General features: G+C 35.9%; 1 protein-coding gene across 8 annotated transcripts in view; it reads left to right on the forward strand.

Moving 5' to 3' along the window:
• The window catches only part of anks1b (ankyrin repeat and sterile alpha motif domain containing 1B), a 163,775-nt gene that overhangs the window by 81,366 nt on the left and 56,788 nt on the right, over positions 1-25,621 (forward strand). For all 8 annotated transcript variants that reach the window (XM_077234313.1, XM_077234314.1, XM_077234320.1 and 5 more), the window contains one exon: positions 14,943-15,129. In XM_077234313.1, coding sequence (XP_077090428.1) covers positions 14,943-15,129 — 187 coding nt within the window. The remainder of the gene's footprint in view (positions 1-14,942; positions 15,130-25,621) is intronic.

Raw genomic sequence — 25,621 nt, forward strand, 5'->3', positions numbered from 1 at the left:
TGCTGTGTGCTTTTTCTAAAGATTTATTTCATTTTTTCCAGTCCATCTTCAACTGCTGGTTCAGTCACATATTGTGACTGACATTTATTCCCCATTTTATGGCTTTTGTATTTTTTATTTCAGATTGCGTTGCGAAGCTAGAAGCTACCCAGGCAAATGTGCCAAATGAGAACTGATTTTTCTCTAAAAGTGGGTTTTAAAACTAGTAGCTCTTCCTTTTGCGATGTATCGCTTCAAAATGCTCCATGCATGACACTAAGCATGAGCTAAGGGCCTTTTTACACCTGGTCACTTCACGTATCTGTAATGATCAGATAGCTGTCTGATTTCATAAAAAGTTTTTCAGAGGGCATTTAAACCTGGTCTTTCCGGGATCCGATAGCTATCCGATCACAGAAAGCGACCAGGTGTAAACAGACCCTAAATCATCACACAGCACTCATGTTTACTGAAGTGGACTGCCATCAGAGCTGATGCAGGCTCCCGCACACTGATGGGACAATCAAGCTCCTCATTTGCTCGATGCACAAGCAGAGTGGAGTCTAGTCACGTCTGATATCAAATGCTCTACGACTCATGCAGGTGTGCCTCTACTTCCGGAGGGAGAGAGGAAGAGACTAATGCGGGATCATTTGCCTCTAGCTTCATTTAAATCACAGCATAAGACACCATTGATGAAGTGTCCATTTATAAGGAGGTGTAACCTAGGGGCAAATGGCCTGGGCTAATAACTATAAGGTGGTAGGTCTCTGAGCTTTCATCAATCAAGATACTCCAGGGAGACCTTTCCCTTTATTTAAAATGGCGCCGCTCCTATGGTGACTTTGTGTGCTGCAAGCTGTTTAAAAAAAACGTCACCAATAATATTCTATTCTAGTCTATTCTATTCTATTCTATATTACATTTACATGTCATCACTGTCGGGCAGAAACCTTGTATCTCCATATTTTGACTTTTTTTTTTTCCCCATAAATAATTTCTATTGGTCCCCCTTTACGTCTGTCTGTGGGTTTTGCAAATATTTAACCAATGAAAAGTATTAAAAAGAGCTTGTGACTAAACCTTGTAACTCCATTGGTCAAATGTCGGTTAACCCCGCTTCTATCATGAATGAAGTGCCTCACGCAGTTTTGACCATTTTGCTTGTTTGCAATGTAAGGAACTGGTTATTTTGACTAAGCCAGCATTTTCTTTACTCTAGAAACACTGTATAAATGCTTATGTTTTATGTATTTGAGGAGTAGAGAAGAGTGTCTTAGTCTAGCATTTGCTCTCGAATCATAGCCAATCCTGTCTTACATAGCCTGTGCGTAGCGCTTCATTTTTAATAACATGCGATTTTGGTCAAATGAGAGAAAAAATTGAGCGGCCACATACAGTAAACTCAATAACCTGTAAGTTGATGAAAACATAACGCGATGCTCTTACTACATCAGAAGGGGCCGTTCTAATGACGGACAAAACACGTATGTACAAAAGTTAACCTCGTAACTCCATTAGAGCTTTTGGTAAAATGTTAATAATCTAATGATACATGCAAGTGCCTGACCATATATAAAGCCACAATGTCAACTTTGACAACGTGTTTTTGGAGATACAAGTTTTCCGCCTGACAGCGCCGATATGTAAGCTTTGTTTCAGAACCCATTGAACTGCATACCTAGACAGCATTTTTAGGCAGCATAAGCTCGCAGTCATAAAACAAATACATTCTATTCTATTCTATTCTATTCTATTCTACAAATATAAGCAATATTTTAACACTGAGTGAGCAGCCTACCTACTAGTGACAGCATAATTATATCATCTTATTTAGGTCAAAATTTTGGTCTAAAGCACACACTTTCAAGAAATATTTGTGATTAAGACATTTCCAGAAAGCAGTACAACAAGTTAAGTGGAAAATAACAACAACCATGCAATATTTAATCCATTTAATCAGAAACTAAAATGTTTCACTCAATATATATTTGTGCTGGCATGTGTATCTTTGCTTAGCTTAGCAACATGCTAATTTCAAACTGTTTTGGAATCAGTTGATTCCAGGAGAGTTTAACATTCGAATGTTGCTAAGCTAACAAGACAAGAATTTTGGGTGCTAATCACTTCTGAGGTTCCATTTGAACAGGCAGTTCACTAGAGTAGGTCTTGAAACAGATCTATATTATTTTAAAACTGCTTTTTGGACATTGTAACAATAATGTTTTACCTAATTTAATTTCTTGTTTAACAAGGCTTTCCGGTAAAGAATTGATTCTTGATCTGAATCGGCCTGGCAGAGGACAATGCATAATTAAATTAGGTAACAAAATGTAATTAACCTTTGTAGAAAAGCAGAATGACAGTGAAATGTGTTCTTTTGTGTGCATGAATGTGGACAGTAGGAGCTCTTGAGCTATAGTGGGGACAGATAATCCTCTTGATGCTTAATCAGCTACACACACACACACACACACACACACACACACACACACACACACACACACACACACACACACACACACACACACACACACACACAGACACACACATACTGTAAACACAAACACTGTTATACTGTTGAGCTTAAGACTGCATTTCTGTAGTCAAGTGTGTGCTTTCTTATTTAGGTTTCTTAGGAAAGAGTATAAATACTTTTAAATACTTAGGTTAAAGAGCACAAAATACAAAATTGTCATACGACTATTCTGTCAGCTTCAATGTAAATGTATTGACATTTGGCAAAACTGCTTTGAATAATGGTGCAAAATTTCTCAGATATTCAGATCAACCAAACAGAAATACAACCTGGTGAGTGTTCCCTCATAGCTTTAGAGTATAAACTACAACAGGAAGTCACTTTATCTTGCACATCTGTTTTTAACAAGTCTATAAGCACAGATCTTTAGGTGCTTTAGTTTGTGTGTGTGGCACACAGTTTATCCTTGTTGAAACCCAACTGTGATTCATTTAGCTGTAAGTGGTTCCGATAAAACTGCTGCCCTTTCTGACAGTGCAAGATCCTGGTGAATGTTTGATAACAGAATCTTCACTTTGTTCCTCTTCACTGACAGAGATAAAAAATAAACACACACACACACACACACACACACACACACACACACACACACACACACACACACACACACACACACACACACACACACACACACACACACACACACACACACACAGAAAACATGTACAGCACTAGCCAGTTTTAACATGATTCTCATGATTCTGAAAAGTGTTGGATATGCTAAGAAGTATTTGTGTCGTAGAAAAATAATATATTATACGTATATATATATATATATAAAAAATGTGATTTTTTTTTCCAATTACATTTGTAATTTTGTAAAAAGGTTATTTATTAATTTATTTATTTTAATTATTTATTCAAATAATTTATTAAACAGTAATAAATAACATTTTACCAATTTATATATCAATTGTAATCTTATATATATAATATAGTTATATATTTATATTAAAATATTTATAACAATTATAACAATTTATATATAACAATTTAATATATACTGTAAACATTTTAATATATTTATATAGATCACTAAATATTTATTTATATTCATGTTTAAATGTATATAAAATTCTTGTTTGAAAATGTGTGTTCGCACGTGTGTGTGTTTGCATAGGCCTACTGTATGTAAATCAGACATATTCAGCAGTGGGTTTGTAAATTTATGAGCACCACTGGATTCAGTTGAAGAGAAACGATGCACTCAGTTTGACAAGTTCAAGTTTCTGAGCTAAAAGTAGTTTTGGCTACGTTTGAAATATAATTTTCAAAGACTTACAACTGACAAGGGTTTGTGTTGTTACTAAGCATCTACATAGCTTTTGTCTATTTTAATGACAGGCATCACTGCAAGAAACGAATGCATTAGGAAGACATCCGTCTTTTAGAAGACAGAGTATCAGCCTCTGATGAGAGAGAGATACTCAAAGCTGTCTCAAAACTCAAAATGCCCCTTGATGTGAAGTGCAGCTATTGGACTGAATTCACACATTACAGAGAACTCTCACAGCCACCGACCTGCTAGTTTTCCCCTCACAACTGTTCTGAAATTAAAATTCAAAATTGAAATTTGAAGGCGGTGCATTAGAGGACATGTGATCACAACCAAGTTGCTGCCACTGGAGTGGTTGGTTGGAGAGGGTCACGCCATTATGATTTATCTTTTCTGCTTTTTATTGACCTTTGAAGTGTGAATGTGGGTGTACTGGTGAGACACAAGGAGTTTAAATTAAGAAGTGTTTAATTGACAGTGTGATCAAATGTGTGTTTGCACTGTGAGTGTAGCCCACACACACTCATCAGTGACCTTGTGCTATGTGTCTTGTGTTTAAATGTTCCTGTGGGCTCTCGAAGCCCTGTGGTCATAACATATTCTACATATTTTTTCTTTAATAGCAACTCGGAATAAAAGATAATTTCATGTGCTCAGCTGGATGTTGAAAACCCCTCTGGCGATTAAACTGTAACATTGATGAAATGGTGACGAGCTAAATGATGCAGATTGCATATTTCATGCCCATAGCCCCTTGAGTTTTGAGTTTGTCATGCTTATGATGCTAATATCATGGAGTACTTCGTATATGATACAAACAAACACAGCATGAAGCACCAGCTGCGTGAATATTTAACTCCAAGTTTGTCTTGCTTTCTTTTATTGCCTTTTTAAAAGGATATTTCACTCATAAATGTATTTATTATATGTGTATACCGGTATGTATATGAGCAATATCACACGAGTAGCAGTGCGATATGGCTGTATATCGGCCATAAGTAATCACAGCGTGCTGATATACAGCCATATCGCACTGCTACTGCGATATTGTGTTTATACAACAGTTCGACGGCACAAGTGAGTAAATAAGAAAACAATAACCAAGTGTCTTTAACAACACTCTTTTGTGCAGAGCTACTATTCAAATCTCAAGTTGACAATTTAACAGTTGAGCCCAAGCCTGCATTACTAATTTTAAAACGTCACTTTAGAACTAGTAATGAAGGAACGTGGAGTCGCTTCATTAAAGCTTATTGTATTATGTAGATTATATGGTATTATTAGAGAGAGATCGACTAAATGAGTGTATTACCTGCATCTGATATAGCAATCATTCTTCTGGTTGATGTTTTCATAGTATATGCATATAAAAAAAATCTGTTTCATATCACAATCACTAACGGACCCTTTCTCAATACCAAATACTTCATATTATTTATATAAAATAATATTTATTGAAAAACAATATTTAAATGAACAACAATAGCCATTATAAAAGACAAAAGGAAATAAACACAAGCAAACAATTCAGTAAAACGTACAAAAGCAGCGCTCTAGTACAGGATTTAAATTAAATATAGCCGAAATAGGCCTATAAAGTTATGAAACTTAATTTTCCCCTTAACCAAAATCAATTTGCTCTGGAACAAGACCAAAGATTGCCCGTTTGATATACCCCCAAATTAATTGTATATAATGTTAAACCACTATCTACATCAGAGCCAGTAGAAAATTCCCAAAGAACTGTCCAAGATGATGCTGTTCTTTTCGGCTACATGAGCGCTGAGCGGCCGCCTGGAGCTCGCATCTGCGAAAGCATCTAGACAAACTGTAAAATAGGCGATATGTTTATATATGGTCACATATTTGAGGTCTAAATAACTACATTCTTGCCTAAAAAAACTCTTAAACTACATTTTGCGACATAACAGTAGTATTTAAAAAAAAGATTATTGTGGATTTGCTCGACCGTCATGACAGTCGCCGTAAGCAGAGTGATACAAACTCTGAAACGGTTCCAGTGCTGATACTGGGGGAAAATCGCATGGCCAATCAGATTCCAGAACAAACAATGTGTGTGTGTGTGTGTGTGTGTGTGTGTGTGTGTGTGTGTGTGTGTGTGTGTGTGTGTGTGTGTGTGTGTGTGTGTGTGTGTGTGTGTGTGTGTGTGTGTGTGTGTGTGTGTGCGTGTGCGTGCGTGTGTGTGTATATATATATATATATATATACTGTATGTATATATATATATATATATATATATATATATATATATATATATATACTGTATATATATGTGTGTGTGTGTATATACCGTAGGTTTTGTAGGTTTTGGTAATGAGTTTAATGAGATAAATTATGATATAAATGTCATTTTTGTTGAACTATTCTTTCATCTGTCATGATTTCTTCTGGTGTTGCTTTTTTAAGGATCATTTAAGGTTAAAAGGTGTTGTAAAACCCTGCAGTCTGTTTGATTTCTGCTTTGAGGCGTCTCAATTTGTAATGAACCGCAGCCCCTCCCCTTTTGCTGAGTGTGTTCCTGTTGTCTTTTTTAGCAACAGGAACTCTATATTTGGTAATGTTGTTGTTATTGCGGTGCTCCATGTTCTTGCAGCTTTTCCTCCGTTGTCATGGAGACGGTAGTTGTATTGAAATGAGTGAAAGTGTGTGTGTTCGTGTGTGAGGTGGAGGATAAACAAGAGGAATGTTGATAGAAGTGTTGCTCTATAGGCATCAAGGTTGCTCAATCTGCATCTTTATCTGGATGAATAAACTGCTTGCGGCACTCAGTAAACCAGACTTGAAAACGGGGTACGTTCTTGTGTGAATCATTGGGGCACTTTCAAATTCACATCCACACCCTCTGTGGATCAGCTAGTGTGCAAAGGGAGAATGTGAAAATAAAAAATAATCAGCACAGCAGTTATTTAATGACAGTGTACAGTAAATTGACATTATCACGATAAACATTATACATTCAATGTATAATGTTATACACAATATACACAAACATTATACACAATACATTCAATTACTGAAGAACAAAAGCTTGTGATTAAATCACCTGATCACAATACAAGGCGTATACAGGGTTATGATTATTTTTTAACTTTGCAAACTTTGTTTTGGTCATAATTCAGGCCAAAGATAAAATTAAAAACCCTTTTTTCTCATGACAATTAAACACATTTCTAAATTCCACATTCCCAAATTCTCATTACTGCAAAACAAAAAAAACAAAAAAAACCTTTTTTATTATTGCAGCACTTCAAGCTTTTTGACTCAAAGGCCCATTGTTGTCCAATATTTCTGGTGTAATAATTACATCACTGCTTTTTTTTTACGTGTAAATTATTTTATTTTTTCTGTGGTTGTTAACCGATGCTAGGAGGTTGATACTGTTGACACTGTACATTTAATTAAATGAATGATTCATGATACATTTTTTGATTCCAGAAGATTCAAGATTCTGATTCTCTATGTTCTTCAATAAAACAACCTTGAGGGGGGAAAATATATATAATTTCAGTTTGCATCTTGATGTTTTTAGCATTTTAATTAAGCTACATTTTTAAAAAATATATAATTAAATAATTCTAAGTCCCCCCTTTATGTTTGCTGAATGCCTCTGGTTGAGAACCAATGAATTACTCTGAATATGAAAAAGCATCAGTAAAAATTACTGTAATGGTATGAATAAAAATCAGTATTAATAGATTCAGTACAATGTAATTTACTATCATAATTTTAATAAATAATGTAATGTATACTGTAAACCGAAATAAGTTGGCAAAACTTAAAAAAATCAGTTACATTAAACATTTTCAACAAATCCAAAGTTTAAGCAAGCAGAACTGGCAGATTTTAGTTTTGTACTCTTAATTGCTTTTAACTTTAAATATTTCATTCATTTAACTTAAAATGATCATGTAATTAACTTAAATATTTTTAGTAATGTAAGCTTGGCTAACTTTAAGTAGCTAATTCAGTAAATGCTAACTTGATTATTGGTAACACAATGCTTTGATATCATTAGCATAGCATAGTTACTGCTGAATACATATAGAAATATAAAACATTTAACATATATCTGTTCTCAAACCAAGCTCACTTCACTCGTCACCATGATGGCAACCACACTGTTAGCCCGGACAAGTGGAATCTACTTAAAAAATGTGAGCAAACTGGTTGCCCTAAAATAATTAAGTAATGGTAACTTAAAAAATTTAAGTTAATTTAACTTAAAATGTTTTGTAATATCAATTACTTTGCAGTTATTACACATAGTATATTTAAGTTCAATGTACTAGCCCGTATACTTAAAAAATTGGAGCAAACTGGTTGCCCTAAAAAAATTAAGTAATGTGTACTTGATAACTTGAGTAAAATTTAAAAAAAGCAAGCAAACAACATAACATTTTTCACCTCTTTTTATTTCAATTGAAATCGTTCATTTTAAAATACAAAACACAGGGAATAAACATAATTTATTGTAATTAATGACAGGATTTTTATTTCTGGGTGAACTAATCCTTTAAACTGCAGTAAAAAAATATTTTTTTTTTAGCCTATTTCACTTTTGAAGAAAAATATTTTCAGTTTTTCATATCATTAACCAGTATTACAGATATTGAAAAAAATGTACAATACTGAAAATAAAAGTCTGGGAGATACTGATTAAATTATTCTGAAAATTAGTAGCAGACAGCTGTTCTGCATTAATGGTACTATTAATAACTTACAGAGCAGGTCTTAAAGAATGCAGAAGGGTCATCCACCAAAATGACCGGCAGTCCATGAAGGTAAAGGGACCTAACATTGTTGGCTCCATTGTTGGCTCGCTGGTCTGAAAAATATTGGAGATATTGAAGTTTGTTAGGGATGCTCACATGTATGAACAAAATTACTGAGCTTTCCCCAAATTTGTTAGATTTTAGGAAAGAATAAAGAATAAGTAAACTTAAACTTAAAGTTTTCCACACATTCAAATATGTCTACAAAAGTAGTAGAATTCACTTACATTTTTATAGTAATACATTCAAAATTAAATAATTTAAGTATGCTGTAATTAAATTGTTAATTAGATATACAATCTGGGCTAACAGTGCACCTAAAAAACCCAACATAACAGAAACTCTTTTAAATCACCATAGCAAAACATTAAACACTACTAAATCATCCTCTTAACATTAATCCTGCACAAAAAAAATAAAAACATTATATAACACTTCATGTTAGCACTTACTCTCCCTATCGAGTGCCATGGCAAAGCATGATGGGAAATAAAAAATCTCAGCCAATTTTCAGTTAAATTTAAGTTTGTCTAAATTAAAGAAACAAGTTCATAAAACAACAATTCACATTACTTAAAATGTGTCAGTTTTGTGAACTCAAAAGAAAAAGGAAGTTCTAAAACTAATAAAAATTAATTTGATATAACTAATTTACCCTACTCAAGCCACTTAATTATTTTGAGCATTAGGCTTTACAGTGTAATATATACAGGTGCTGGTCATATAATTAGAATATCATCAAAAAGTTGATTTATTTCAAGAATTCAACTTAACAGGTGAAACTAATATATTATATAGACTCATTACATGCAAAGTGAGATATTTCAAGCCTTTATTTGTTATAATTTTGATGATTATGGCTTACAGTTTATGAAACCCACAAATCAAAATCCCAGAAAATTAGAATATTACATGAAGTCACACAGTAGTTACACAGGAATACCATGGTCATTGAACCAGGTTTTGGTTCTTTTGGCAGTGTGGGCAGGTGCAAATCCTGCTGGAAAATGAAGGAAGCATCTCCATAAAGCTTGTCTGCTGAAGGAAGCATGAAGTATTCTGAAAATGTCCTGGTAGACGGCTGCGTTGAGTGAACAGCACAGTAGATCAACACCAGCCGATGACATGGGTCCCCAAACCAACACAGACTGTGGAAACTTCACACTGGACTTCAAGCATCTTGGATTGTGTGCCTCTCCATTCTTCCTCCAGACTCTGGGACCTTGGTTTCCAAATGAGATGCAAAATTTGCTCTCATCAGAAAAGAGGACTTTGGTCCACTGTGCTTTATTAAATCCAGAGTCAACGCAGCCGTCTACCAGGACATTTTCAGAGCACTTCATGCTTCCTTCATTTTCCAGCAGGATTTGCACTTGCCCACACTGCCAACAGAACCAAAACCTTGTTCAATGACCATGGTATTCCTGTGTAATTACTGTGTGATTTCATGTAATATTCAAATTTTCTGGGATTTTGATTTTGTGGGTTTCATAAGCTGTAAGCCATAATCATCAAAATTATAACAAATAAAGGCTCGAAATATCTCACTTTGCATGTAATGAGTCTATATAATATATTAGTTTCACCTGTTAAGTTGAATTCTTGAAATAAATCAACTTTTTGATGATATTCTAATTATATGACCAGCCCCTGTATTTGTAATTAATTCTCCCCCACCCCACATTATGAGAATGAATGAGAGTTTTTCACATTATGGCAATGAGAATTTGACTCAAACACGTTCTTGACAAGTATCAAGAGATGCACCCAGAGATCCTGCAGATGGTAGATCAACACCCTGTGTCACTCAACTTATTTCCCAGATGAGCATATAAAATCAATGCTGAATGTTTCTCCTTAATTATAAATTCTCGCTCCGAGATTTGAGTTGAATGTGATTTGCATATGCATTGACAGTACTGCATTCCTAAATGTGCTGAATGCCCCACTGGGAGGTGAAACAGTCGCGTTAGCAGCATTTATTGCCCCGTGATCCCAAAGCCCACTGAATAATTATCATAATTACCATCCATAAATTAGCGCACAATTTCTCGCTCTGTACTCGTTCGCCGAATAATGCCTTGCGTAATGAAGGTAAGTGTTAGTGAGCCAACGTGCAGCCACACATGCACGTGTATGCAAGTCTAGAGAGAAATCTGTCAAAGTGTGTGTGTATGTGTGAGACTGCTGTAGAACATTATTAGAGGAAACAGTGGGTGTGTTTGATGAACAGGCATGTTTTGTTTTTTAATGTAACTACAGTCAGCCATGACAGACTCATTAGGAGTTCATGGTGAGAGACAGCAAGTCTGTGTGTGAGTAACAGGTTCATTAGCAGCACTTCCTGACACAAGGTGTGTTTGACAACAACATGAAAATTGCCTGAATTAGCAGTTTCGGGCTAAACTGTGGTAGCTGTGCATAGTCAAATACACATATTTGCGCAACTATCTTTATCACCTCTTTTTCAACAGAAAATGGTAATTGAGTGCTGCAGGATTTTTAAAAAATTCATTCAGGTGGTATTAAAAAAAGCATTCATAGTGAGCAGGATTTCTAAATGATATAAATAAAAGTATACATGAAATCAAAAAATGCACTCAAATATCTGCTTGGTATAATGATAATAATAATCACTTTGGATGAAATGAGCAAATAAAAATACAGTGGAATCAAACGGATGCAAATGCAAAACAAAATTGCAGAAACAAACACAAAACATAAGCAAAGAAGTACTTAAGTACCATAGTATGTAAAGAAACTTAAAAATATCCGTTTTGTGTATAAAGACACAAACAATTATTTCCCCAATGAAAATCAGATCTGTTTTTTTTTTTTTTGTAATCAAAAATGTAACCACCCCGAGAGGAAAGAATAAGGATTATTTTTCCACTGAGCTAGTCTAGACACAAGAACATCTTTAAGAATTATACTGCGAACAGGTCGTAGAAACGTGGTGAGATCTACTTCGGTCTGAGGTCATAAGAGGTAAGCAGGAGTCATGTTTTACATTATTAAATTGATTTAACGCTGGTTGAAACACGTACAGTAAAAAACTTTTGCTTTAAAAGTATTTATTATGTATCATTTTTTTAAAAATTAAATATAGACCACAGTTCACCCTCTCTTTACTTCAGTCTTGTTTACTCAATGATTTTCTTTTCAAGTGGAGCCAGTTTTCTGCCAAGTGCATTTGTGTGTGAAGTTAAATTAAAGACATTTTTCTCATGCATTTTAGTTAATTTGCCATTTTGGACACCTGTGATGCAACTGAAAGCAAAGATGATGTTTATGTAAGGCTTCCTGTGGTTATACAAGCTTGACTCTGCACATAGTCAGAGTCCTGTCTCACTCTGTCTCTCCCTCTCGCTGAGCAATATGTATCGCACATCTATTCCACCTCCTACTTACAGGCTTACTTCTCTACTGTAGACAAACTCTATTGCGTAGTGCATTCGATTTTTGTTGGGATGTATTTGCAGAAATCGTTAGTGAAAGCAAGCATCAGAATTTCATTCAAACTTGGGGGTGGGAGATATTGATTTGGGCCAGTATCCAACTATGCAGGGCATCTAGCATACACAACTATTACAACTAGTTCTCGTAATTAATTTTTCTCAAAGTTTGACTTTTTATTTAGCAGTGTCCCATAACCAGACCTGCCAACCTGTACGCATTTTGCGTAGCGGGTACGCATTTTGACCTCAAAGTACGGTGGTACGATTTATCACTCTAAACTATGCAAAAACCTGGTGACGCTTCTGTGCACGCGCAGTCCTCAAATCAAGCAACAGCAAAAGAAGCGGAGTTCGACCAATCATAGCGCTGGGTTCATTCCCCAAATAGCAAGCGGGGATGATTGACAGATGCGTAAGGCCTATCATTAAAAAGAGACTGAAAATCGGCAGCAATAAAGAATCCCGCTCTATCCTCTTCTACTCCCGCGGCCCGCAGTCTGACTGAGTTCATCAGCGAGGACAGTACAGTAGTCACAGCACGTCTGACTCCTGAAGGTAAATGGGCTGGGGTGGATGTGGAAAGTTGAAATATTGTTTTTAGTTAACTTAATCTGGATTCGATGATCATACGGGAGTGATCGCATGGATTAAAATACTCCTTCATTCATGGTCACTCAGATAAGAGGAAAACATCATTCAGCCATTCAAATTATAAAATGCTTAAGTATGCATTTTAAATCTAAATAAACAATAAATCTAATTAAAATTAAAATCGCTATGGCTTAGTGATTATGAAAGTTTTGTAATTTGTGGATTACTGATAAGCACGAGTCTGGAGAAACAGGTGTTTATTTATTCATCCTCAGTGTTGAGAAACGTAGTCTGCATGTGTTATGTTATTGTGTTAATAATAACTACCTAATTATGTTACATCATTTTGTATGAATACTAGCGTATTAGTTACTTATGGATTAAAAAGTACCGTTGTATCAGTACTGCGCGAGCTCTCTCTCACAAACACAGACCGCGCGCACAGAGAGAGAAGATAATTGTAAATTGACGGGCTAAGTTTAAATTTTGTTTTAGTTTGGGTTTTTTCTGTCAAAATGTCAGAAAGCATTTTGTATTATCCATCCGTGTTTTTAAAATTCGTTAAAAGACAGACGTTTTACTGTTAACACAGCCCCATATTTCGGATTCATCTAAACTTATATACTTGATATTCTTTTTAGAATAAGTAATTCGTTTTGCTATTATTGGACTTCTGTCTATTCATTGTCAACTATTTTCTATAAATATGTTTGTATTGGCTAACGTTTATTCAGCTAATGCATGTCCTGTTTAAAACGTGCAATGTTCAAATTTGAACCGACCCCCCAACCGCCCCCCCCCCCCACCCCCACTCATGCTACGCAAAAAAAATAATATTTTCAAGGTTGGCAGGTATGCATAACTATATATATATAACTTCATATCTTGCTATTGCAGCTATTTCTATTGCGATTATATATCTCACAATTGCTACTTACACTCACACTTACAACTTTCCTCCTAATTGCGACTTTCTCATAATTTCAACTATTTCTCGTAATTGCTACTTTCTAACAATTGTAACTATTTCTCGTTATTGCTACTTTCTAACAATTGCAACTATTTCTCGTTATTGCTGCTTTCTAAAAATTGCAACTATTTCTCGTAATTGCTACTTTCTAACAATTGTAACTATTTCTCGTAATTGCTACTTTCTAACAATTGCAACTATTTCTCGTTATTGCTGCTTTCTAAAAATTGCAACTATTTCTCGTAATTGCTACTTTCTAACAATTGCAACTATTTCTCGTAATTGCTACTTTCTAACAATTGTAACTATTTCTCGTTATTGCTACTTTCTAACAATTGCAACTATTTCTCGTTATTGCTGCTTTCTAACAATTGCAACTATTTCTCGTAATTGCTGCTTTCTAACAATTGTAACTATTTCTCGTAATTGCTACTTTCTAACAATTGCAACTATTTCTCGTAATTGCTACTTTCTAACAATTGTAACTATTTCTCGTTATTGCTACTTTCTAACAATTGCAACTATTTCTCGTTATTGCTGCTTTCTAACAATTGCAACTATTTCTCGTTATTGCTGCTTTCTAACAACTGCAACTATTTCTCATAAGTAATATATCTCACACTTTGACTATATTTAACATTTTCCCATAATTATGACTTCATATCTCGCAATTGCGTCTTTATTTCTATTGCGACTATATGCCTCACATTTGTGACTTTATCACAATTGCAACTTTTTTCATAATTACAAATTTCTCACAATTACTACTTTTTTTGTAATTGTGAATTTAAATGACCATTTTACTATATTTAGCAGTTTTGACTTTATTTCTCATTGCCACTTTATATCTTGTAATTGCAGTTTTAGATCTCAGAATCTGATATTAAATCTCACAATGTGACTTCATATCTTGCAATTGTAACTCTTTCTTATAATTGCACCCTCATGTGCAACTTTATATCTAACAATGTGGATTTATTTATTTTAAACTTCTTTTTTTTACCTTTTAAAAATAAAATGTGCTTCCATTTAATTTTTTCTCAAAAACAAGCTTGATTCAATATTCTGGTGAATCATGAACATGAGCATTGCTCAGTGAAACATGTCCAAACTCAGTCTGCTGCTCTTAATTATTTGAAGTTGAATTATAAACCACACATTTATGCATTGTCGCTCACATTCACCGTCCAGAAATTTGATACCACTCTCCTCTAGATGACTCCAGCAGCCAGTAATTGGTTACTATCGCTTTGGAGATCGTATCATCTTGGCTAATAATAGTAAAAGTCTCCTCTTTAAGTGACTAATGCTAACATTTCACTCTTTCCTGTCATAGCCAAAGCAACGGACCTCACTGTCCTCGTCCCAGGACGTCCAGAAACCCCTACAGAACCACAGCTGCGAGCCCTCGGAGGTCAGCTCATCTCTTGGCTACGCCAGCTTCAGCACCAGCCCCCCCGCCAGCCCTCCCATCAGCCCCGCCAACTGCTCGACCGGATCCGCCGAAGACTACGGCCTCACTGGTACGACTCTTCTCATCCTGTTGGTCTAGAAGACAAAGATTTCCCTTAAAATCCCTTACGACAAATAAGAAAAACTGCTGACATGCAGTAAGAATATAGCGTTATGAAAGTGTCTTGAGTAAACAAATAATAGTAGCTTTGGGACAGGTTCGCTTTCTGTTCACAGGGAAGGTGTGTCTATGGGCATTTCAGCCAATGATATCACCGGCTGGATAACCCAGCCGACCCCCCTCGCGTCTCTCATACAGACATGTTAATTTCAGCAGGAAGCCTCTCTCTTGATTTGCTTGTGCCAGCAATGGAGTGATTCCCGCTGCTTTGAGCAGCACTACTGTAAAAGTGTGACTGAATTGCTCATCAAACCACATTTTAACGGCTTGAACAGCATTTTAAAGTGCCGCTCAGCTACTCGGCACGGTATGAAAGCAGCAGCCAGCATCAGAGCGTGTGGGAATGTCCTCGGCCTGAATTGTTTGTAAAAATACTGCATTCAGAGAGCGATGCAGGGAGGTTCTGCACAAGGCCCTCTGCAAACACACCATCTCAGCAAACGTCAGTGTTTTGGCACGGGCGGTTTTGCTGTCATTTCCTCAGCATCCACCTACGGCACTGCTGGTCGAGTGGGCAGTTGATGCTGTTTCCATGGCAATGTCATCCTGGTGCTGAGGTGAGGTAGTCATGGTGACGCTGGTGTACTTTGCAGTCCTTTGGATTTCACTAATGCTTCGCACATGCTTGTCTGGCACCCTGATCCCCTTGACGCATGTATTCAGAGAAATAGGGGGAAAGTAGGGAGGTGGGAGAGAGAGAATCTAATTATAAGAGTTAGTGCTTATTCACTTTTGCCAAGTATGCTCTTTTAGTTTAGATACGGTAACAGGGGGGATGTTGCAATACCTTTGTTAAGTGCAGTTTTTACTTTCCTCCTGCAGTCAGGTAGCATCCAAAATTAACACACCACTTGTTAGAAATAATTGTGTTTGGTGAGTAAATAAAACTGTTATTTGTGAGTTGTCCAGTAAAAATATACTTTTAACAATCAAGGATTTTTTTTATTAGCTTTTTTTTATTTTTCCATCAGATGTGAAATAACTCTCCTTTAGAGGATCAATATGAGAAACAAAATGTGTCTTTTCGACGTTTTTGCGGCAGGTATAGTTCCACGTAAAGATAGAGTCTGACTCACTCAGGATAATTAGTTGTGATATTATGATAATTCAAGTGTTGCAGTTATAAATACAGTATATATTAATTTTTAATGACAACGTAACTATTTACCTAATTTTTATGAATAAATGTACTTTATTATTGTACTTTTTTTAGAGAGGTGGATAGATAGATAGATGTTACAATTACTATTATATTATATTTAAAAAAAACTACTATATATTGTCCAGTACTTTTTTACACACACACACACACACACACACACACACACACACACACACACACACACACACACACACACACACAATAATCATAAATGTTTCTTGAGCATCAAATAATCATGTTAGAATGATTTCTGAAGGATCATGTGACACTGAAGACTGGGGTAATGATGCTGAAAATTCAGCTTTGATCACAGGAATAAATTACACTTACTATATATTCACACAGAAAACAGCTGTTTTACATTGAAATAATATTTCACAATATTACTGGGTTTGTATTTTTAATCAAATAAATGCAGCCTTGGTGAGCAGAAGAGACTTCTTTTAAAAACATTAAAAATCTTACCGACCCCAAACTTTTGAACGGTAGTGATATTTATATTGATATTTTATATATATATATATATATATATATATATATATATATATATATATATATATATATATATTTATTAAATATATATATATAGTATATATATATTAGGGGTGTCCATGGTTAACCGATTAACCGTTAAAAATTGCGTAACCGAGTGAAACATTTTGCTCGGTTAAGTGGCCGAGCGCTCTTTTTTGCACCGCCAGAGCGCTCCCAGACATTTGAATTGTCCACAAGAAGTTCACTTTTCATAATTTTAAGGCCGTAAATAGGCTTCATTTCTCAAATAGTGTAATGTCTTAATTTTAGTTTGAATAGGTCTTAAATTAAGGAAAGACGAGGTGTATTCACCTTGCTGAGGGGGATGTGATCAAAGCCTGGAGTGGAGCGAAAGCACGTTCCTCTCTCTACTCTACGCATTCTGTAATCACTTCGCTAACAGTCCACTCCTGGTTTTCAATTCCCGCTCACAGAACAAAACTAACATGTAAAAAGACCGCTTACAAGTAAACATTTTTTTAATAGTTGGTTGGGATGAGTAGCCTAACTGAGTAGCCTATTTAATTGGAATATCAAATAGGTTGTGCGATTATTTAAAAAAAATCTCCATCTCCATGTTTTCGGTGCTGACGCGTTCATGTAATGTAGCCTGGGTTGCGCTGCCAATAACCTAAAAGCTGTCAAAAAGAACAGGCAAAAGTAATGATTATTTATGAATATGTCAAATATAGCAAGGAGACATTTTAATTGTTTGCAGGCTCACTCAGCTGGAAAGATGAAGTTGACAATGCTGATTCGCGATCTTCGCAGTGAACACGCCAGAGAGAAATGCACTTTTCATACGGATTACATAAGCAGAGAGCAGTCTGTTTTCTTTCGTTTTGAATTGTTGTGTTTAAAAGTAGACCTTTCAATATAGATTTATTTCTCAGGTCTGTGAGACAAGTAGGCTACCTAATAGCCTACGCTGAGTTTCGGAATTCGTTTATGAGATGAGCTCCAGTTCACGCGCCGGCGGCTCCGTATTATCTAATGTCTGCTATATTTACTTCTTATTTCCAGGTAATTGGTTGATGAAACATTGATTAAAATTAAGATACAATTAATACAAAACGAAATTCACTTTAAAGAAAGGCTTTGTGCTTTCTGTTTGAGGTCTCTGTGAAAGTTTTAGTGCCGCTTCCAGAACTGCCACGTCCCATTGTTTGTTCCATATAAATGCGAACACGAAAAATAAAATAAAATGAATATTTTATGTTCTGGGGAGAACTGACCCTTCTTCATTCGGCAGTAGTACTTTTGGTTTGTGCAGTGTAATTCACAGAAATAGGTAGCCTAAAACAATATTTTGCCACCTAAAAGTTAAAGATGTTTTGTGCAGTTATTAAAGGTGTTAAAAATGAACTACCCCTTTCTCGTGTGTCTCTATCTCGGGGTTGCGGCGCGTAGACTATGGTTAACCGAGTATTAACCGCTAAGGGCCTCGGTTAACGGTTAATGAAAAACTTGAAAACGTGCAGCCCTAATATATATTTCTATTTATAATTACATTATTAAATAAAAATAATTATCCTATATAAAAATAAAAATACATATTTTAAAAATACATATTTTAAAAATAAATATGTTTACATATTAATTATATTATATTATTATACTATATTATATTGTATAAAAATGATAAAATAATGCACAATTCTTTTCATGGAGTGGTATGTATGTATGGCTGGTAAATACACTCCCCATTGGCAGGTGTGGCAAAAAAAGTTGATTTTGAATTTTGCTGTCAGACTAAGCTGTCAAATTTTCTACCATTTATTAAACTCAATCATTGGTATAGATCCCAAAGGATGCCATTATTTCTTCTGTATCGCTCCTGAAATTCTCCCTACCTGTGGATGTGTGGCTGAAGGTCCTGGCAACCCTTAAACTAAAGCATCATTTGGCCTGTGAGTTACACGACTCTCGCTGGCCACATTATACGTCATTCCCTCTGTACAAGACAAGCGATCTCTTAAGGCAGGCAAATGGTGATGGATGGTGAAGGAAATATCACTGTTGCATTCAAAACCCTTTTTCCACTACAGGGAAGTTTATATCTCTGTTTCCCAGGTCTCCACTGTGAAAAGGGCCTTTTCATCTCAGTCACTCTCCAGTCTAACAGGGGGCTTTTCAAATGGAGGGGTGCACTCCTCTTCTCTTTGATGGCAGCTCCCTGTTGGTCTGCCCTAATACACGTGTCTTCTGTCACACTGCCACAGGACTTTGTATGGTGGCATTTCAAGGGGTTTCTGAGGTGTTTCATCTGGTAGCGTGAAGTTCTGAGGTTCTTTGCCTTCTTGCCTGGAACAGAAGCAGATTTGTAGGTTATCAACATCTAGCAGTGCCTTCTGTTGATGGTACTTTTATTTAATTCTGCTGGCATATGATGTAAAAAAAAAAAATTTAAAAGCGCCATCACTGGAATCACATGTTAGCATCTCCTCTGAGAGGCCAAGACATGATTTCCAAGCGCTGTTGTAATTAAAGCCACGGATCAGAGCCGAAAGCACAGTAAAGGCATTGAAGTCCTCTCTCTGCAGCTCCAGGAATAGATCTCACATTTTCATGCTTTCGTTCACCCCATCTTCTTTTTTTCCATCTTCCTCCTCCTCCTCCTCCTCACTATTTATTAGCCTTATAATGTCTATTGTAATGTTGCCGTGGCAACTAGCGTTGAGTGAGGAACGCATTGTAGTTTCTTTGATGCCGTGCCTTCACAGGTAATGAAATGAAGTTCTGTCGTTTCCCTACAGTAGGTGCAAGAGAGATGGAGAGATAGACAGAGGCATGATGAGAGTGTGGAGAAGTTCTCATCGCTTTGGGTTACCAAAGGTGGTGTATTTTTATCTAGCTGCGCTGGGTGCAAAGATTATTGATGTGGTGTTTTGTAACTGTGGGGAGAGATGAGTGAGATTGCAGCGCTGCGATGCACTGAGGCCTTTCAGCTGCGAGATGAAGTTAAGTTGTTCTCCTTTTATTGCCAAGCATGATGACCTGCATCCATCACCTTAACCACTCGAAAAGTTCAGCAATGAATTCATTGATTGGATGTCAGAAGTAAATATTAGAATATTTAATTTGCAGCATTGTTCCTACTTAGTTCCTACGTCTGACTTTGCAAATTGTAATTAAAATGGGATGTATTGTAATAAAGTAGTCTGGTTGAAATTAAATGTATGCATTTGGCAATTTTCAAAAGGTCTTCTGGACATTGTTACATTTATTGCATGAGTGGGATTGTGGAGAGACAGGAAGTAAGAAGAGGGGGATGGGATGGTCAGTAGAGTTTGTTGAATTGCTACTGCACACAAGGCTATAGATTTTACAGCTACTCTTCAACATGTGTACAAACTACTAAACTAAACTAGTTACATTAACAATTACAGTGGCTTCCATGATGATTCTGTAAATGACTAGGTGAAACCTGAACCACAGGTCTCAAAGAAAATACCGGGTTGACCACTGGTCATTGCAGCATTGTGGTGGCGTTCTTGTGCATTCAACCCGTAAATACAGCCATTCTGACATCACTTACTGGCAGCATCAGTCCAGTCTGTGGGCATCTTGATAATGCCCTTGGAAAGCTATTTCCAGACAATAGTTTTTTTCCAATCACAGTTTTGATCTACGTGGAGAAAGAATGAAATCTCTTAAACTGTTGGCTAAATGTAAAATTTAATATATATATATATATGTATATATATATATATATATAATTCTAGTTCCGACAAATCCATTAATCGCATCTAACAGTCTATATACAGGTCCTTCTCAAAAAATTAGCATATTGTGATAAAGTTCATTATTTTCCATAATGCAATGATAAAAATTAAACTTTCATATATTTTAGATTCATTGCACACCAACAGAAATATTTCAGGTCTTTTATTGTTTTAATACTGATGATTTTGCCATACAGCTCATGAAAACCCAAAAATTCCTATGTAAAAAAAATAGCAAATTTCATCCGACCAATAAAAGAAGTGTCTTTAATACAAAAAAAATCAACCTTCAAATAATTATGTTCAGTTATGCACTCTTGGTACTTGGTCGGGAATCCTTTTGCAGAAATGACTGCTTCAATGCGGTGTGGCATGGAGGCAATCAGCCTGTGGCACTGCTGAGATGTTATGGAGGCCCAGGATGCTTCGATAACGGCCTTAAGCTCATCCAGAGTATTGGGTCTTGCGTCTCTCAACTTTCTCTTCACAATATCCCACAGATTCTCTATGGGGTTCAGGTCAGGAGAGTTGGCAGGCCAATTGAGCACAGTAATACCATGGTCAGTAAACCATTTACCAGTGGTTTTGGCACTGTGAGCAGGTGCCAGGTCGTGCTGAAAAATGAAATCTTCATCTCCATAAAGCTTTTCAGCAGATGGAAGCATGAAGTGCTCCAAAATCTCCTGATAGCTAGCTGCATTGACTCTGCCCTTGATAAAACACAGTGGACCAACACCAGCAGTTGACATGGCACCCCAGACCATCACTGACTGTGGGTACTTGACACTGGACTTCAGGCATTTTGGCATTTCCTTCTCCCCAGTCTTCCTCCAGACTCTGGCACCTTGATTTCCGAATGACATGCAAAATTTGCTTTCATCCGAAAAAAGTACTTTGGACCACTGAGCAACAGTCCAGGTCAGGCGCTTCTGCCGCTGTTTCTGGTTCAAAAGTGGCTTGACCTGGGGAATGCGGCACCTGTAGCCCATTTCCTGCACACGCCTGTGCACGGTGGCTCTGGATGTTTCTACTCCAGACTCAGTCCACTGCTTCCGCAGGTCCCCCAAGGTCTGGAATCGGTCCTTCTCCACAATCTTCCTCAGGGTCCGGTCACCTCTTCTCGTTGTGCAGCGTTTTTTGCCACACTTTTTCTTTCCCAAAGACTTCCCACTGAGGTGCCTTGATACAGCACTCTGGAAACAGCCTATTTGTTCAGAAATGTCTTTCTTTGTCTTACACTCTTGCTTGAGGGTGTCAATGATGGCCTTCTGGACAGCAGTCAGGTCGGCAGTCTTACCCATGATTGCGGTTTTGAGTAATGAAACAGGCTGAGAGTTTTTAAAAAGCCTCAGGAATCTTTTGCAAGTGTTTAGAGTTAATTAGTTGATTCAGATGATTAGGTTAATAGCTCGTTTAGAGAGCCTTTTCATGATATGCTAATTTTTTGAGATAGGAATTTTGGGTTTTCATGAGCTGTATGCCAAAATCATCAGTATTAAAACAATAAAAGACCTGAAATATTTCAGTTGGTGTGCAATGAATCTAAAATATATGAAAGTTTAATTTTTATCATTACATTATGGAAAATATTGAACTTTATCTCAATATGCTAATTTTTTGAGAAGGACCTGTATTATGTGTGTGTATATATATATATATATATATATATATATATATATATATATAAATATATATATATATATATATATATTGTGTGTGTGTGTGTGTGTGTGTGTGTGTGTGTGTGTGTGTGTGTGTGTGTGTGTGTGTGTGTGTGTGTGTGTGTGTGTGTGTGTGTGTGTGTGTGTAATTTGATTGCTTGGGTTATTTGATGTAATTTATAAACGTCAAATACAGTATATGAGAAACTTGAGCTTTGAGGCAAAAACAGTGGGGGTAGAGATCATCCTCTGATAAAAACAAATCCTTCCCATTCAATTTGATGCACTGACAGGTTGCTGTGCTAAGAAAAAAGAGCAGAGAACAGGTCTAAAAAGCTACTGAATCACCAACAGTTGCCCATTTCTCATGTTTAAAAGGTTAAAATGTTCACACACACACACACACACACAAACACACACACACACACACATGCAATATACGTATATAAATATAATAATATATGCTGCACATACATATAATATAATAATAATGACTAAACTTAAGTCACGTGACCAATCGCGATTAATCGATTTGACAGCACTAATATATATATATTTTTTATAAAATGTTAAAAAAATTATTAAAATTAAATAAAAAATGTAACAGTGCCCTAGAAATAGTGCAGAATCTTAAATATTTGTTTTTACTTTTTCATTTTTAATTAATCATTTTTTATTAATTTAATTACTTTTTTATACAAATTTCAACTCGAATTTCCAGGAAAAAGTGTGATCTAAGATTTTTAGACTTTTACTTACAACAATTATCAACAAATAATGACAAAAAGTGCATAGTTTTACAATAATTGCTACATTTTATATAAAAACAAATGCCTGTACTAGCAATCTAAAATAACAAAACTAGATGTTGCCTTTGTCCATTGATTGTTTCTTTTATTTGAAAGTAGGGATGTCTTTTCAAACAGCCACCATGTTCTTCAATTTACTTCTCGATAAGTGCCTTCTTGTCCTCTTCTGTACTGCCAAGAATGTCCAAGAACTATAAACTGACCTGATGCCCACTTACTGTATGCTCTCACCATATTATTAATGGAGTGTTTTGGTGTGTGTCCATGCACTCATGCAGGCGTTATTGTGCACCCTACTCGTCTTTATGAGTCAGCGTGCTAACGGGGCTCCGTGGCATAATTAAACACCATAATTCCATTAAAGAGAGTTTGATTAGTGGATCGGTGTGTGTGTGTGTTCCCTGTAGTGCAGCCTCCCACAGGGATTCATAGATCAGAGTCCTTTGCCTTGAGTGCATTAAAATTAATGTTTTTATTGTCCACCCATAAACACACACACATGCAGTACTCACTCACACACAGACACACACACAGACACACACACAGACACACACACAGACACACACAGACACACACACACACACACACACACACACACACACACACACACACACACACACACACACACACACACACACACACACACACTTGTATCATCTAAATAGTTCTAGTTTCTAATGTTACATGAGTCTACCATCACTCTTCTGACAGCATGCGTACCCCACAGCACTTTTCGATGCTGGTTGCCTTGGAGATGGTGCACTTTGAAACAAATGGGAAAGCTACAGTGAATTCAATATTTTATAATTGTTTATGATTCCTGCGGGCATATAGGGAGAGATTACATACAAGAAAGGATATATTGAATTGTATATTGTAGAAGTGCTGCCCATGAGACCTGAGTGACTGACAGATTCATAGACTGATTTGTACATTTAGACGTCGGGCAGCAGTCCCTTTAAGATGTTAGGTGATTGACAGGTCTGATATTGCTCTGTGACTTTTAATATCTGAGAGTGAGTCAAAGAAAAGCACCAGACAAAATGAAACAAGACTGTACCAGATGTGGTGCTGAACGCTGTCCTGCAATCATAACCTAACTTGCCCCTCCTGATGTAACTCAATGAGGAAATGCTCACACGCCCTGCTTTATGACTATCTGTAGGCTACACAAGTTGATGATTTTTTGATAATTTATGTTAATGTCACTACAACTCTTTTGGACTATTGGGATTTTATGCTCAATACTTAGACGTTTGATAAGACAAGAATCACTATTAGGATTGCTTATACTTAATGCCTACTTGTGTTAGCGATATGAATAAACAAACCTCAAACTGTAAGTACACTTCAGTACATCGAGGAAAGGATTAAGGAATGTTATGACTTTTCAAAATGATTGATTTTTGTGGTTGCTATGTGATTGCTACTGAGTTCTGGGTGTTTTTTTAGCACAATGATATGCCATTGTTAAGGTGCTCTGGGGTTCTAGATGGTTTCTTACTGCCCTCAAAAGAGCTCATGCCATCACCCCTATGATATTTTGATCTCTAAATGGCTCATGTCCCCCATTCAATGCAAGCCTATGATTTTCTTAAAACTTTTTTATAATATACTAGGCAAAAATCACGAGTCTTATTGTTTTGAATTGTAATAGCATACATTTTTTCTTCTTTTTTTACATTATACATGCCCAGGGACCTCCTCACTCAGGCAACTTAGAGCCATTCAATATAAAAAGAGCTATATTTTCAAGGTAATGACAATTATTTACACTACCATTCAAAAATTTGAGGTCGGTAAGCAAAAATAAATAAATATATTTTTGAAATATTTTCACAATTTAAAATAACTGGGTTCTATTTAAATATATTTTAAAATGTAATTTATTTCTGTGATGCAAAGCTGAATTTTCAGCATCATGACTCTTCAGTGTTCAGTGTCACATGATCCTTCAGAAATCATTCTAATATGCTGATTTGGTGCTCAAAAAACATTTCTGATTATTATCTATGTTGAAAACAGCTGTGCTGCTTAGTATTTTTCTGGAAACCATAATACATTTTTTCCTTTTATTTTTGATGAATAGAAAGATTAAAAGACCAGCATTTATTTGAAATAGAAATCTTTGGTAACATTGTAGTGTGTCTTATAAATTACAGTACTTTTAAACCGTAGTGTATATTTATTAATAACTCATAACATTATTAAATAATATATTAAGCTAAACAGATAATCTTCCTTCAAATTGTCTCGCAGATAACTTCTTCTGTATTATATAGCTGTCTGCGAACCCCTTGATATATCATTGCAGACCCTAAGTATGAACAATAGTAATATGCCTTAGCAAGCACTAAAAAGATTGTTTTCTGACTATTGGAATATTAGAGTCCTTTATTTATTTATTTATTATACTGTATGTAAAATGCACATACATTTTCCTCTTTTCCTCTCTCTGTGAGCTGCTGTAGGACTGGCAGGATCTCTTGTC

Source organism: Siphateles boraxobius, unplaced genomic scaffold (genome assembly GCF_051911475.1).
Source record: "Siphateles boraxobius isolate OS27281-9 unplaced genomic scaffold, OSU_SipBor_1 19, whole genome shotgun sequence".
NCBI lineage: Eukaryota > Metazoa > Chordata > Actinopteri > Cypriniformes > Leuciscidae > Siphateles > Siphateles boraxobius.